Source organism: Pleurodeles waltl, chromosome 8 (assembly GCF_031143425.1).
Source record: "Pleurodeles waltl isolate 20211129_DDA chromosome 8, aPleWal1.hap1.20221129, whole genome shotgun sequence".
Classification (NCBI taxonomy): domain Eukaryota; kingdom Metazoa; phylum Chordata; class Amphibia; order Caudata; family Salamandridae; genus Pleurodeles; species Pleurodeles waltl.
The window spans coordinates 1008702307-1008718936 of record NC_090447.1 but is presented as its reverse complement, the minus strand read 5'-3'; the positions used below and the strand labels follow the sequence as shown (position 1 = coordinate 1008718936).

At 42.4% G+C, this 16630-nt stretch overlaps 1 protein-coding gene across 2 annotated transcripts in view; it reads left to right on the top strand.

Moving 5' to 3' along the window:
* The window catches only part of BORA (BORA aurora kinase A activator), a 335860-nt gene that overhangs the window by 79995 nt on the left and 239235 nt on the right, over positions 1 to 16630 (top strand). For both annotated transcript variants that reach the window (XM_069205289.1, XM_069205288.1), the window contains exons 2-3: positions 4544 to 4744; positions 8988 to 9094. In XM_069205289.1, coding sequence (XP_069061390.1) covers positions 4589 to 4744; positions 8988 to 9094 — 263 coding nt within the window. In that variant the 5' untranslated portion in view covers positions 4544 to 4588. The remainder of the gene's footprint in view (positions 1 to 4543; positions 4745 to 8987; positions 9095 to 16630) is intronic.

Sequence of the window (16630 nt, the reverse complement as noted above, 5' to 3'; positions counted from 1 at the left end):
AGTTTGGTTAGCATATAATTAACTTACAATAATGTGCCCTGTACTGATTATGTGTGTGTGTATATTAAGATTTATTCAACAAAGTGACGAATGTGTATTCTAATCTATAGTCACCCACTATTTATTCAACTAGTTCCCTGTTGTGCATTCTAATCTACATTCAAAAGCGACTTTCCAAATCCTAATAACATCTGTCCCTAACATATTTAACATCACCTCTAAATATAACGATATAATATATCTAAATTCACACAAACTTGTAATACTAGACATTTTTCAACATTTCTAGCTTTAACATGCAGGTTGAAACAAAACGTATGAATCCATGAACCATGTTTGAACTTTGCTAATCTATTAATTGTCCATGGTTAAAGTTTCAATCATGGTAGTAAAGCATATACTCTTCTTTGATGGGAATGACATGTGCAGTCCTAGATCAGTTAAAACAGCGTTGTTTCATTTGAAGCCACAGTCCCAGAAAACCTACGATGAAACCATAAACTTTCACAGTGCAACAGCTTGTGAGAGTTTACATTTCCTGAGAGAGTGCACTGTAATAATTGACTTTAATTTCACATGCTTGTTGAAGGGAATTTCATGACTTTTCATAACGGATTGAAACCTTGATCATAATAGCAGTACCATTTTTGGTGAACACTTCGTGTTTCCTTTGTTCACCTTGACTGCTCTTCAGATGATGTTCACTATATGTTAGGCAATTACTTCTTTTGGCTCAATCAGTTAGTAGCTCCGGAACCTTGTTGTTTCCTCTAATTCCAGTGGCCCAACAGAATGTCCTAGGTGAAACAGTCACTGAAGACTAAACCCAAACACCCATCCTGGGCCCAGACATTGCTGTAAGAGCTTCTATTTATGGTTCATTAATGGAAAGCCTTTATTATTAGGGTGAGCGCTCTAAGTACATGCTGTAAGCTCAGAGTGCACTAATGCCAGCAGTTCCATAAAAAAAAAGTCTTCACACGTTTGCAAAGTTTAACAGTGGGAGGCTGCATGTAATGCTCCCAGAGTGCTCTCTAATTAGATGCAAATATTTGCAGAAGCTTGAACCCAAGAGTCGTGATTCTTTGCTTTCATATTGATTCTGGCGCCAAATCATAAATAAAGATACTTGTTATTTTTGTAAATTGGTGTGGATTTCCTTATTGAGTCCTCTATCTCATTTATTGACTGTGTATTTGCAGGTGTCTAACATTCCTCGGTGATAAGCCTAAAGCTGCTACCCCTAAAAGAGAATCTTGGGATTGCTAGCCAAGCCCCTGTTCACTAGTAAGGGAACCCCTAGACTCTTTGCACAATATTTCTCACTTTGATATATCATATAAAGAGGCAGCTTCCTACACTTGGGTTCTGTCTGGGAGGTGGCCGAAGGTTCAGGCTTTCGCCATCAGTTGTTCGGGTCACCTTGCCATTAATGATCCTTCCGAAGGTTCACATTTGCAAGTCTTGTTACAAGTTTATTTCCTTTAGATAGTCGAGATTTGATCGTCTTCTCTGCACTAAATGATCTAATGAGCCATGAAATAAGACTGAATGAGCCATTTGCAATTTCACTGTACTGGCCTTGCATACTTACACATGAATGGCTTAATCTTTAGGACAAGCATATGCTACATACTGGATCAACCAGGTAGCTGCACCTGCTGGATGGGAGGAAGAGCTTTGTGCTCCCAAACTAACCTTCACAATTGTTAGGAGCTCCTTCTTTGGATATGGGGGAGGAGGAGCACAGAGTAGTGGCACTCAGACAGGTGGTCCCAGCTTATTGCGCAACAACCGTAGGAAGAATTGGGTCAAAGCACAATTTGAGCAGGGCATAGGGATGCTGTGTCTCAGCCTGGGCATATGGGGCCACTCCATGGAACGACTGTTCCGAGCTGTTGTGGAAATGCAATGGGTGCAAAAGACAACAGATGGTCCTGCTGGCCTGGACCACCATACGGCATTCAGCAGTAGCACCACCTAACCCCATCCACTCTGGTCAGACTACTTCAGAAGCCTTAGCTCATCTGAGCTGTGTTTTGTTAACACTGCATGGGACGCCATCTGACAATAACACAGATCTAATAATAAAGACAACAGGACCTTTTGGATTAACACCCACATAAATATATCCACTTCAGCCTTGAAGTAGCCATGAGGGATGAAACATGTTGGCTACAGTCTAAAGAAGCTGTTTTATGAAGAAAATAAGTAAAGAACAAGATTTCTCTTAAGTGATTACCTTAAAGAGTTGTGGAGTTATATGAAGAAGTCCATATTAACCCTGCCTTGAGACAACAGGGGCCGGTTTCAACCTTTTTTTGTTATTAAGATTGTGTGTGGAGTCATTTGTGTTAATATTGAGTAATTATTTCCACTGGGGAGTAAACGTTGACTGGTCTCCGGGACCTGTGCACCAACAAGCTTCCCACTTACTCACTTATTTTCACTAGTGTGATATGTGCAATGGATCCTGCTTCAGTCATCATTGTATAAATCAAATCATTTTAATGTAATTATCTCCCTGGGGCACTGGCTGGGCTCAAAGTCAAAAGAGTCCTATCTGGACTTTAGGGCACCCTGGTCATCTAGGCACACTCAAGAATACAGATGTCCTGGGCTTGGATGGCCAGATGGAAGGTAAACTATCTGGTGGCGCCATATTGTATGAAAAAAGAATCCACTTGCCCTTGGAGGGGGCAGGGACTCTGAGGCCCACGTTCTCAAAGCCCAGGCTGGGTGTCAAGCAAAGGGCTATTGGACCGGGGAGGGAGAGAGGGGAAAGGGGGTGTCACGGAGGTCTGACCCTGGGCCCCCTCAAAGTTTCCAAACCATCCAAGCAGGGAAGGGCTCCCGGTGCCTGCTGGTCCCTCTCCCTGGCACTTTGTGGCATGGCGGGCTGGCTGGAGAAGGGAGCACAGGGTCAGTGGCTTTCAACCCAGAGCCCAGCCACAGCTCTGACCTGAGGAGGCCTGCCTGGTCAGTGCTTCTTATCCCGAGCAAAAAGGGGAGACCTTCCTGGGCCAGCGGGCCCTTGTCCTGGCCACTTCGAGTTTCGGTGGGATGGAAAAATGAGACAAGTGTGGGGCATATATCTCCCTTGGGGATAACAGAGCTCTTACCCATAACCTGGTCACAGTTCTTTCATGCGGGCAAGCATACTAGCCCTCCCCAGCCCTGCAGTTACCCTACCCAAGTACTTTGCAACATGGGCCTAGGAGAGCATGTACAAGGGATTCTCACTCTTCGCCCACTGGAGCTCTACACATTCTTTTAATCCATGCACACCGAGCAATTTAGCGGTTTATTCGAGATAATGGATCCTGCCTCCTGGAGCCCTGCCTGGGATTGAAGCTTCAAATGAGCCCTCATAGGGACGTCCCAGCCAGTGCATGTTGTTTATTTTAGGTGCAAAACCTCTTGTTACAAATGTTAATGGGCGACTACTCTTCTGACCACATCAATTGCCCTGCTGCCTTCAGAGAGTAAAGCCTTGGCTAGTGGTTGAATCTGGGCGTGGCTCCCTTTTTATGTAGGAGCCTTCCCAAGACTAGTGGCGAGATTTATGGATTTCAGAAATCCTGCACAATCCAAGACGTCTGCCAAAAGGCACACAAGATTTTTTTTATCCGGACTCTTCAAGTTCTAGTGGAACTGAGCAGACGGGTTGTAGGGCTTTTGAGTCCACAGATCCTCTTTCACTGTCCCCTACTAATGGACAGGCAGCACAGTAACCACAAGTTGGTGGTTCTGATTTAGACAAACTCTTCGAAGTGGAGGGGACATGTTTGCGAATGCTGATGTCTGGAGTGAACGTACTGGATTGTGACAGTATTCATGTTGCAGTTTTTTCCTTAAATAATTGATGCTGCTGATTCTTTCACTTGCCCTCCGAGCATTCCACCCATTTTGAAAAGAAACATTATGTAAACTGTGCATTTTCCCTATTCTTTTCACTAATCACATCATTTTGAATATTTGGGTGTAGTCTTTTGGTGCTTGATAAGTCTCTTCTTGAAATATGATTATTTTTTTTTGGCAGCAGATTTCACCCCATTATCAGGCAGTACTGTGTGGCCAGATACCCTGCTGTCTGAGCAAATCCCCCAAAACATAATTTACTGTTTAAGGGCTCAAGCTGCAAACACCTGCTCGTACGCAGGGATGGAATGCCATTTTGCCTCCCCTTGCCTTTTTGGATCATGGTTTACAGATTCTGGTTCAGTGTGCCCTCCCACCTGCTCACCAGTACTATTCTCCAAAACACCTAGACTGCGTGCTGACAAGTCAATTGTCTGGTAAGTCAGAGACCAGAAGATTGTATGTGAATATTGGTGGGCACTAACCCAGCCCTCCTCTTGCAAAATAGCTAGTTTTGTGTGTGTTTTTTTTTTTTGTTTTTTTTTTTAAATGAAAAATCTTACAATTTGAGTTGTTACTCTATTGTTGCTTGACTTATTTCTGTGTTTTTTTTTTTTATCATTCAGTATTAAAGTTGAGTTGGGAATGAGGGTAAAACTAATTTGTCTCTTCTAAATTTAAGACTCTACGTTGATCTGTTTGGAACCACGTCTGTAAATCTACAGAGATGAGTGAAACAAAAGAACCTAATGATCGGTTGACACCAGAGACTCCTGGTTGGACTGCAATTCTCAATCCTTTCGAAAGTCCAAGTGATTACTACAGCTTGCATGAGCCAACTGTATCTAGCCCTACCATCTTTAAGGCCTGCAGAACCTCAGCGGTAAGATATTTGTTTTTTAATTTTTATCTTAACAGAGTTTGGTATTCTGCACTCTTAGCTTGTCGGCCTGATGGTCTCTATGGTAATATTGTAGGAGTGGGATTCAAACTTTTTAATGCCGTCCCATTTCCCCCTCAAATGTTGCCACAATTATTCTATTAAGTTGGCAATGTTTAAATATGTCTAGACTTATTTAAACATTGCAGGTGCGTTCTGTTACTTATATATATTGTGCAATTAATTATTTTCTGCTTAAAACGGAACACTTACCTGCATAATGAATCTTTTGGCCAAAACGTGGTTTTTTGCCAACTGGTGAATGTGCTCCTGCCTAATGGACTGCTGAAAATCTTCATTTTCCTATTACTTGACCATCCTATAACCATGCCAGGTTTTGCCAGCTGAGACCAGAAATTCAAGATCTGAAAAATTCCTTCCCCCATAGGCTTGAGACTCTACTTTAAAAACACCAGCTGTTTCATCTGAACCAGGCAAATCTATATGTCTTATAGTCCCTTTCAGCCAAGCCCTCTGAAGTTAGGCAGAGTATGCTGATAGGCGTGAGAATATCCATTGTTTTCAGTAATCCTCTACTTCTACCATAGATGCTTCTCTTGAACAAGAGAATGACATTGGCCTTGGTTATTTGCCAGAATCACTTGTGTTAAAAAGGTTTGAAGAAAGCCTCAAAGAGCCAGAAGAACTGGATACATAATTAAAGCTCTCCAAAACGGTGTTAACTAAATCATTTCTGCTCTTTGTTTCATCATCTGTGCTGCCACGCATTATATCATCACGAGAAAGGGGAAAACTAGTTGGATGCTTACCCACTCTTGCAGGAAGGCATCCATTGCCTCCTCCAGCTGTGAGATCCCCTAGCTTATTATCAACCTTGATTAGCAATGAGTGTTGCATATTAAAAATACATGTGAGAGGGTTGCAATACCTAATTTATAGTTGCTTGCTTTCCTGGAATGTTTAGATCTTTTTTTTTTTTTTTTAGGTCCGTTACTGATTTCGACAGGAAGACTAGGATCTTGATGTCAATCCCTTGTGTGACTTCTACTTTGCCATGCATTGGTTGACTATGGCATTCTGCTCTAAATAGGCCTTGGGCATCCTTACCCAACGGTTTATGCAGTCGTTTGCCAACTTAGTGAGCCTTCTAATCCGACGATAGATGATTGTACATATTGTTCAGCTGAAACATTGCACCATCTTCATCCTCTGCTGCCTCATGGCCCCCCCATTGTCTGAGGAATACCTTACAGGCCCTGCCTCAGTCCTGGTATAAGGAAAAACACCTAGGCTGGACCCAACCATCTTCTTTTTCTGAATCCTCTGTGCTTCCCCTCTACCTCCTCTTCCTTGTGAAAGGGCTCCTTTTCTGAGCAGATGTCATAAACTTGTGTCAAATGATTTACAAACATAAACATAGCACACTCTGTTAATCATGCAAATTTCTTTTTTTACCCCTAGCTTCAATTACTATCAAAGATCAGCTGCATAACCCTGCTACCTTATGCAGCAAAACACAGCCATAATGTAGAATAGACAAGTATATACAAAAGTAGGAGGTGCCCCGAGAAAATTGCTTATATTCAGTAGGTGCACACACGTCTCTAATCGTCGATATTCTCAATTTTCTGTCAATAAAAAAAACTCCTTATTCCTTGTAGAGCAAGATTGTCCTTTCTTTGCATTTGACATAAACCTGCCTTCTTGTTTAGAGCTTCATATATGTGAATACTTTCTTGGGCCTCCGCCCTGAAATGGGACTGGCTGACTGCTAAAGGCATTTTTTTTCACAGTCCCTAGTCCGGACAGTAACGAGGTTTCAGATGCTCGTAAGCATCTGGGTGTATCGGCAGGATTTCACTATTTCTCTTACCTCTTTTTCTTGCATGCACCTCAGTGACCTAGGCTTCTGAGGTCATAAGGGCCAATCATTTCACTTCCATCTGGGCAGTGGTTCAACAGAATCTCTGCCCCCACTAGGGAAGCACCCTGTCCTAAGCCATCCCTTATAGGCAGATACTGATAGATTGGGTAAAGTTACAAAAACTTGTTTCCTTCTGTAAAGGAGTAACTTACAAAGACCCATCCACTAAAGGTAAATAACTGGAGGGTTCATCACTTTACAAACCAGTAAGAAGCATCACAAGTTCCTCTGGGACAGGCTCCTATGGCAGGGCTGTGAAAAGGTGAACCGGGTACTGCGCTGCACTGCATCCTCTGCCACACCACACAGCCACTTCGGCTCAGCAAATAGTAAATCTCCTCTGCTCCCTAATGAGTGGCCACCATAGGCAATGAATTAATTACCAAGTGTGGAGTAGATGCACTCTACAGTGATTTGGCTATTTATTGGGAAAACCAAAAATGAAAGGAGTGGGGAACTGAGACCCACACTCTGACTGAAACAAAATGATGTTTTCCTTTGGCACCTGTTGGACATTGTGCATCGCTCTAGAGGACATCCTGCCCCCACATCCCAACCCAGCTACACTTGAAAACCGTGCAGGAACGCAGTGTCACAAATAGCGTCTTGAGGATAGTACACAAGATTTACCGCACAGAGATGTAAACCCAAGAAAAACGGAACACTTATTTGCACGCTGAGCAGCAAAGAAAGAAGTGTTCCAGTGAGGTAAAGATGCATAATTTTCATCTCCAGGTCCTGACATAGCCAGTGTGTGCTTGTTAAGAAAAAAACTTTTCTCCATCACTATTCGTCCCAGCCATCAGCCATGCCTACTTAACAATTGAAGGCGAATTGGGATGCCCCCTCTACCAGCTCACAGAAAGAGATTGCACCTAAGGCATCAGTCAGCAGCTTAGGGACCCTTGGAGATTAAGGCTCCTACAAATTGTTGTCAAAAATGTAAAAAGACAGACAAGACAGGCAAAAAAGAAAGGGTGATACTATGTCTTGGGCAATTTGTCTGAGAATTTCATTGTTAATCATGTGTGTCATTGTGTGAGGTACTGAGCTGTGCTTTGGAATGAATTGTGCAGAAAAGTGTTAAAAATACAACTGTGGTTTCAGGAATTATCGCACAATGTATATTCTTTCACTATAAAAAAAATGTACGCATCTCCAGTGGAGCCCAAGTGCAAAGCTTCCCTAATGCTGAAAAGCAGATTAATATGTTTTCGATTGCAAAGAACTTACACTTTAGAGTCCAAATCAAAAAAGGTCCACTTTACATCACACTTCACAAATGACCAGAGTGTGTTCCAGTAACTTAACAATGCTTCTTTATTTTATTAAATAATCATAAACAGCCTATAGATATAGGGCATTATCGAACGCTCAGTACTCTTGCTCAGAGAGTCCACTGGTCTCAGCTGTGTACAGAACCAGTATCAGCCATACCTACTTAACAATTTCCCAAACAGCCTTTCACCCTGGATGGCCAAGAAGTGAACATTCATATACAGCTCCTGTAGATATATCTTTGTGAGCTAATAAATGAGGATTCTTGTATAACACAGTGCCTCAATGTAAATTGCCTCAGAGATTCTAGGTGCTTCCAAGGTGTTGGAGTGGTCATTTCTTTCAAAGTATTAAGATGGTTGTAAAAATAAAGTTGGAACCTGTTTCTTGGAGCCTCCTGTATTGGCAGGACAGGACAGGACATTGAGACAGAGGAGACTGGTGATCTGCCCAGTGTACTGCAGCAAAAGGGAAGTTTTGTGTTAAACTCTGGTCATCAATATACCCACCAGACAGCATCGCCTTATGTGAGTTTCTTTTGTAGATGTTGGGTTAGGGAGAGAGTGGAGTGAGGGGACTGTAGGGGGTATTTGATGCTTGCAAAACTAGAGCCACAATTGATTGTTGCAGTAACCACTATCTATAGAAAGTCTATGCAACTTCAGCTGTTTATTTATGAACCTTGTGCAACCTGCAAATTAAACTGGCACTTGGGTTAGAAATTCAAGTTTGCACTTTTTGAAGAACCCTCTGTCAATGCAAGTCTGAGTAAATGCATTTTGTATGAAAATAGTTATAAAATGTTAGTCATTTCAAATTAAATATTTTTTATTCCTGCATTATGCAGCACGAATGAGTCTAATGTGAAAGTTTGTCTTATGGTTTGACTACTGTGTTATGGCTATTTTTCGGCACGCTACAGAGTGCTTTTTATCTACTGTCCACTTCCTAGCTGCATTTGCAGTTTCAGCAATGAAAATACTTGCAACTTACTGAACTTTCGATTTTATTTTTCTTTCTTAGACTCCTTTGAAATTCAGGTGGTCCATAGATCAAATTGCTGCCCATAATCCTATAGAAATTGATCCAGAAGATATTCATCGACAGGCCTTATATTTAAGTCATGCCCAGTAAGTGATCTTTCATGACTAAATTATTGAATCAGAGAATATGTTCAATTATAATTTATTAGTTTCCTTTAAAAAAAATGTTGACAGTGTTATGCCTAGAAGGCTTTCAGAACTCGAGCATCAAATGTGTTATTATTTATGTTCTCGATTATCAGACCTGGAGTTTGTGCATGTACGTGGTGCATATCATAGGGGTACTTTAATCTCAAGGCTGGTGTGAGGCACTAAGGCAACAGCACAGAAACAGAGGTTCAAGAGTAGGTCACAATTGGACAGAGATTCTGTTAGCTGGCTGGAGAGCAGGGTTCTAGACCATTACACACAGCAGGATTGGAAAGAAAGGAAGCCCTGGCTCAATTCAAGGGGGTCACACAGGAACTTCTCCATAGGACTAGAGATGAGTGGACTATTACGCATTTTCCCTCTCCTAGTTCACAGAAAGAGGTTGTTCTTAGGGCATCAGTCAGCTGTTTAGGGGCCTTTAGAGACTAGGGCTCCCACAACTTGTTGATAAAAATTTAACAAGATAGGCCAGTCAAGGCAAAAAATAGCAATGACATGACAGTTTATCTGAGATTTTCATTCTTAATGATCTGGGTCATTGTGTGAGGACCTGAGCGTAGTGCCTCAGTTGAAATCATGCCTTTTTAGCCCCCAGGGATCCCATCCCCATCGGGTGATGTAGGTAAAACAGGCATTGGCAAAACCAGTAGGTTTCCCCTACGTGAACATTGGCTTTGCCAGATGTTTTTTAGCCATGTTGTACAGCAGTGTGGAGTATAGTGTGGTAGAGTTGCGTGGCATGGCATATAGATTGTGTGGAGTTGGGTGGCGTAGAGGTCAATGGGGTAGATTGGAGTGGCATTGAGTAGTGTGGACTGGCATGGAGTGGTAAAGAGTGCAGTGGAGTAAATGGGGTTGGTGGGTAGAGTGGAGTGTCATAGGGTGGGGTAGCACTGTGGAGTGTGTTAGAGTGGCATTGTGTGGAGTGGTGTGTCAGAGTAGAGTGGCATGGAGTGACTTACAGGTAGAGTGGAGTGGTGATGTTGCGGAGGCATAGAGTGCAGTGGTGCAGAGTAGATTGGCGTAGAGTGCAGTAGTGCAAAGGAGAGTATAGTGGTGTTTAGTGTAGAGTGGTGCAGAGTAGAGTGCACTGGCATAGAGTGCAGTAAAATAGAGTGGTGCAGAGTATATTGGCATTGAGTGCAATGGCGCAGAGTAGAGTGCTGTGACATAGAGTTGTGCATAATGCAGTGGTGTAGAGGAGAGTGGCACAGAGTGCAGTGGTGTAGACTAGATTAGTACAGAGTAGAGGGCAGTGGCGTAGATTGCAGTGACATAAAGTGGTGCAGAGTAGAGTGGCATAAAATGCACTGGTGCGTAGTAGTGTGGCATGGAATGCAGTGGAGTAGAGTGGGGAAGACTAGGTTAGAGTGCCATAGAATGAAGTAGTGCAAAATGGAGTGGTGTGAAGAGTGCAGTGGCATAGAATGCAGTTGCACAGATTAGAGGGTAGTGACGTTGAGTGCAGTGACATAGAGGGCCATGGCCTATGTAGAGTGGTGCAGAGGCATAGAGTGCAGTGGCATAAAGTAGAATAGTGCAGAGTACAATAGTGTGGTGTGAAGTACAATGGCGTAGAGTGCAGTGGCATACAGTACAGTGGCATGTATTGGTGCAGAGAAGAGTGGCACAGAGTGCCATTGTGTATAGTAGAGTGGCGCAAAGTAGAGTGAGGTAGTGTGGAGTGCAGTGGCGAAGAGTGGAGTGCAGTGGCGCACATTAGAATATTATGCTATGAACAGTTTCCTGAGAAGAAGAAGAAAAAAAAAAAAGCAATGTTTTTTTTTCCTTTATTCATACAAAGACCTGTAGAGTTATAGGCCTGTGAAAAGAAGAACTTTCCACTTGCCTGTGCACTTCTACCAGCATCTTAGCATGTGATCTTAAGTTTGATCCGGTTAATAAACACTTGGTCCCCGACTAGCTATAATTTTATGTACAAGTACTAGGATTTTTGCACTAATGCCAGGGGTTTTGAATTTCATTTTTGTCTGAATGTTTTATCAATCAGGGTTATTCAAATTGTAGTAATAACTTCCCATGCTACAGTATTATGCAGAATGTGAACCTTTTGAATACATTTTTTTCTACTCAGTGAAGCAAAATTGCAGCATTATATTCTTGAACTTTACAGTTATGGCGGTTCTGTGATCTGCTGGCAAGAGAGACCAATCTCTCCACAGTACCTCTACATGACAGATGTTGTTTGTACAACATTTAATTGTATGTCCGTTGGCATTAGTGTAAAAAAAATGACTACTTTTTGTTTTTACCTTGTCAGTAGGCGAGATGCAGTGCCACAAGGAGAGGTCTGCCTCTATTGTGTTTTCTGCCAGGCTGCTGTCATGACATTTCAGCAGGCCCAGCCTATGTTTCTCCTGGTTTGTATCACATAACCCGTTACACCTCAGCTCTTAAAAGGTTTTGTCTCGTCGTAAAGTTGTCATCGTTTCCCCCCACCTCTATTTTGGTCAAAGAGCACATTTACAAATGTGGCGCGCCACGCTGGTCGCAATAGTGACAGGGAGTCCGCTAAAAGCTTGGTCCCTATCCGCCAGGCAGGGCTGCCAGAGCCACTGTTTGAGTAACTAGGGAGACAATGAGGCTCGCTAAACACTAGTCCAAATTACCAGAGGCTAGACACTTGAACTGAACGGTGAAATGCACAGCCAACAGTCTTAAATTTGTGATCACGAGTTGGAAAATTTAGGTGAAAACAGGCCTAAAATATTTACAAACTGTAGATAAGAAGTATGCTCTAGTAGCGGAGGAGGGGCTGAAGAGCACAGGTTGGGCTGTCACTCATGCACAGAGCTACACACTCCAAGCACAACTATGGAAACGGCAGTCTAATTTATTTTCAGGCACTTCTTGTCAGAAGTAATTAATTTGCACATTGATGCACAAACACCTCTCCAGCAAGTCTTTGTCTTCTGGGTCATGGAATCTGCATGTGAGGTGGGCAATGCATACAGCTCTTAAGTGTAAAGGGGATCCTGCTCCCATAGAGGTGCATCCTGCGCCGGGTGTTGATGAGGGGGTGTGCAGGAAGACTGCTGATTTCCATGACTGCACCTTCCTAATTCCAACCCTCTGCCAGCCCCAGCAACCTGACCTTGAGAAATGGCATGCCGCGAATTCCTGCCAAAGCGGAGGGTGAAAGCTTTATTGACAAGGGTAAAATCTATGAGGTGACCGTTTGGGCAAACCACAGACCATTTTCTTGTGTACACAAAAAGCTTGGGAGTTTCACAAGTTGTTTGGAAAGAAAGATCCCTCGCGCCAAGGAGTTTAGATTAGGCTGTCACAGGTCCAGTGTTGAAATAAAAAATAAAAAAACTTAAGGGTGGAGCAATTAAAAGAATGACAACAGAATCTACTCAGATTCTTCCAGACATAGATTTCTAATGAGCAACAAGTCTTGAAAACAGATGTCACACATATTTTCTTCTTTTCAATCCGTTCGACTCAGATGGCCAACCAATGCTTTCGCATGGAGTGTGTTAAGACAGATAATAAAAAATAATAATAATAAAGTACCTTCAGGGTGTGTAGACAGTGGATGAACATTGGCCACTAGCTAGTGGCCAGTGCCCAAAAGCGACTAGAACCTCTACTTGGTCCAAGTGCCAAGCAGGCAAGGTAGGCAAAGTAACAGCGGGCAGAAGTGGAAGCATCCAGGTGCAGAAGAACGTGCTAGCCAATGAACGTAAGTTAGAGGGACAAATGAAAACAATAGGTTCAGGTAAGTAAGGGGTTCCCAAGCCCCTTTTAAGATTTTTTTCATTAACAAAGGACTTCGCAAGCACAGCGTGCAAGTGTGCGCCGTGCAGGTGAAACCTACAAAGGAGGGGTGCTTGCCCTCCCTACCTGAGCCTCATTAGGCCCTGGGGCCCCTATCCCCCAGAGCGCCTCTTATGGCCTTGCGGACCCAATCCCCTAGGGCTACAAATATTTTAAAGGTGTGGTGGGGCCGAGTTCTTCTCCTACCGGAGCCTCTCTAGACCCTGGGGACCCCTTCCCCCAAGCCTTTTTTTATTTTATTTTAAAAGGAGGGTGCACATGGCCCCTTCACAAGCCTATTATGGCCTTCGGGACCCCATCTCACAGGGCCTTTTTTATTTTATCATTCTTTTTTTAATAGTGTGGGCTGTCTGGGGGCCTATAACAGCTATAGGAGCTTGCCCCGGGGCTATGTATGTTTTTTAAAGGGACGGGATCCACCGAGCCCACTCCCTGATCCTATACTGGCCCAAGCCACATTTAATATGGCTGGGTGCTCTAGTGCCCACCAAGGGCAACCACCATACACTTGTTGGGGAAGGAGGGGGACTAAAACTGCTCCCTGCATACTGCGGGAGCCAACATTGCTCCCATCTGAAGGGAGCAGCTATTTATGCTCCTCCTTCCGGGACGGAGCAATCTTTTGGTCTGTTTCCCTGCCCGCATTGGTGCGGCCAGGGAAACCGATCACAACTCTTTGTGTTTGCTCCTGCGTGGCGGGAGATTTGAAAATGCTTCTGCCAGATGGGAGCAAACACAAGTTTGTCTGCCCGCGCCAGTGCAGGCCGGTAAACTGCTGTGTCCAAGGGGGCTTCCCAAAACACACCATATGAGCCGGCCCCGGGGAATGGGATCCCTGGGCCATTAGTGGCTCAAGAAAGGGTTTGCAGGGCCTCTCCTCTTGCTTTTTTTTTTTTTTTTTGGGCATCTTGTCTTGGGGGTGGACTCCCCGGGGTCCTTACTGGCTCCAGAGGGTGGCCTTCCCCCTAATTTATTCGTTTGGGCTGAAGGCGGCCTTCGGAGGGGGCTGTGCACCCCCTCCCATAAATGAATACTGCGAGCCCCGGGCATGGTGTCCCCGGAACCCAAAACTGCCTGGGGACTGGGATCGTGTGCCCACTCGTATGTTATGTGGCCCCAGGGATGGGCTCCCTGGAGCCATAATGGCTCTGGCAGAGGAGATGAGCCCCCTTCCCTTATATAAACAATGCAACCTGGCCTGAGGGAAGGTCCCTCTGGGTTTCCATCCCCTTTACCCCATGGGACCTGGAGGGGGCAGGGTGTCAATACCTTGCCCCCATTTTTTTTTTTTTTTTTTTTTTTTTTTTTTTAATTAATTTATTTTTTTATATATTTATTTCCTGTAATGGCTGTCAGCAACATTTCTTGTGTGTGTGTGTGTGTGTGTGTGTGTGTATATGTGTGTGTGTGTGTGTATATATATATATATATATATGTATATATATATATGTATATGTATATATATATATATATATATATATATATATATATATATATATATATATATATATATTCAGTAAAAAACAAAGGCTGCTGGGACGTTTTAGTTAGGAAATATAATTTTAAAAAGACATAGAAATTCAAACAAAAAAAACAAAGATTATTATAGTGACGTTATAGTAAGACTGAGATTTTAGATGCACAAAACCATAGAAATTCAGCAGTTATACTTACCTGAGTTAACTGTAACTTACTCCTCTGCAATGCACTGTTTATAACCTCACATATAACATCACCCATGACATGGTCAGTGACATAATTGCTGACATTATTATTATATATATATATATATATATATATATCACTGAAAAGATTACAGGAATATTATATATGTGTTCACATTTTACCCACACAACCATATAAAGTCAGCAGTTCAAGTTATACTTATGTTAAGAAACTATAACTGATGGGCTAAGTTACTTAATGGCACAAGTTATAGTTTCTTCAGAAAAGTATATCTGTAGGTATATATCATGTTTTTTTTTGTTTTGTTTTTTTAACCGCCGGTCCAATGTAAGATGTTTTTTTTTTTTTTTTTTTTTTTTTTTTTTTTTTTTTTTTTAAATTATTTGGACCAAACCAGGCCAACAGGGGTCTGGTTATCCCTACCTTGCCCCCACCCCCATATGCCTGTTCAATTATTTTCACAGGACAGGGGACTGAATTTGTGAGTCATAAAATGGCTGCCACCCATCTTTGTTGATGTGAGGCAGCCAATCCCATCTAATCTGTTGATCTCTGAGAACCATATATTACATTGTCTCTATATATGTATAGATTTTGAACCTTAATTTCTCAAAAACTACTGAATGCAGTTACACCAAATCACAAAAGCATGCTTTCTGGGTAAAGATGTTGCTTTCTCCCAAATTTGTTGTGATTCCGTTCAGCAGTTATTCCTATATTGTGCTTAAAACGTTCACCCTTTTTCGCAGCCACCGCTTGACAGATTACCCTAAAACTTTCCAGGAAAGAGGTGGATCGTTCTTTTTTTTTTTTTTCTTTCTAAGTTTTGTGAACATTCAGCAAATGGCACCAAAGTTATTAGCTGTGACCTTCCACCATTTACATCAGAATCAAATTCTGGTAACTCACTGCTGTGATGTAGCAACAGTTACCCACTATTGCTAAGTCATGAAACCTTCCAGCCCAGGCTGATAGGACTCTCAGAGAGCCTGTCAGAGCAGAGCTGCTTGTCTTTTTTGACAGGAAGCATAGCTGCATAAGGGGTAAGGAACATGAGGAAGGTGTTGCAGGTTGGATAAGGGTATGCAAGGCATTGTTTTTTCATATTTGGGTAAGGGAGGAGAGACCACGTTCTGTATAGCTTCTCCATTACTCTTCTTCCCCTGTGTAGTAAGCAAAAGCAGGGGCAGAAGATTAAGATGCTCCCACAGAACATAAAATTATATATGGGTAAAAAGTGAACTGCATGGATGTTTTTCACCGAGTGGCTCTCAGTTGCATCATAGACTACTCAAGCTTCTATCTTGTGGTCTATTTGATCTCACTCCGAATCCCTCGGTGATATTAATCCCTGTAATTCTTGTTAACCATCTATAATTCTAAATATATTACATGATTTCTTAATTATTTTTAGTGCTCTTACAAAAGATTTGACCACCATCAAATGCCCTTGTTGCTTTGAGACCTCTGGTATGCCCGTCAGTATAGTTTGTGGTTGATAATGTGCTAATATTTAAAATGTGTTTTATGTAAAAATCTGTATTATTGGAGGGCCAATTTTAAATTCAAAGTTTATTGTCACTAAATTAAAAATGGGTTCTGAAATGTGCTTTTCTTTTATAGTACATTGACATTGTTGTGTAGGTTTACCAGCACATAAAGAAAAACTGCAGTGTGCGGCAGTAACGTTTTGCCAACAATTACGTTTACACTAGTTATTTTCACGCATTCGGGAGGATTTATTACTAGGTACTTGGATCAAGAATGGGGCCTTCCAGGGTAACTTGACAGTTGTGCTGATTAATATTCTGAGAGCAGCGCTGTTTGTGGGAGCATTTTTCCCCTTTAACCAGGACTGAAAAAAGATGAAATGCTGTGTTAAACATCCATTTAATTTTATTTGTTTGGGGAAGCTAAATATCCTGTATAATGAATTCAGCACAGTGAGTGGCAGAAAATAATTAACAGGTCTTTTTCTGGAAA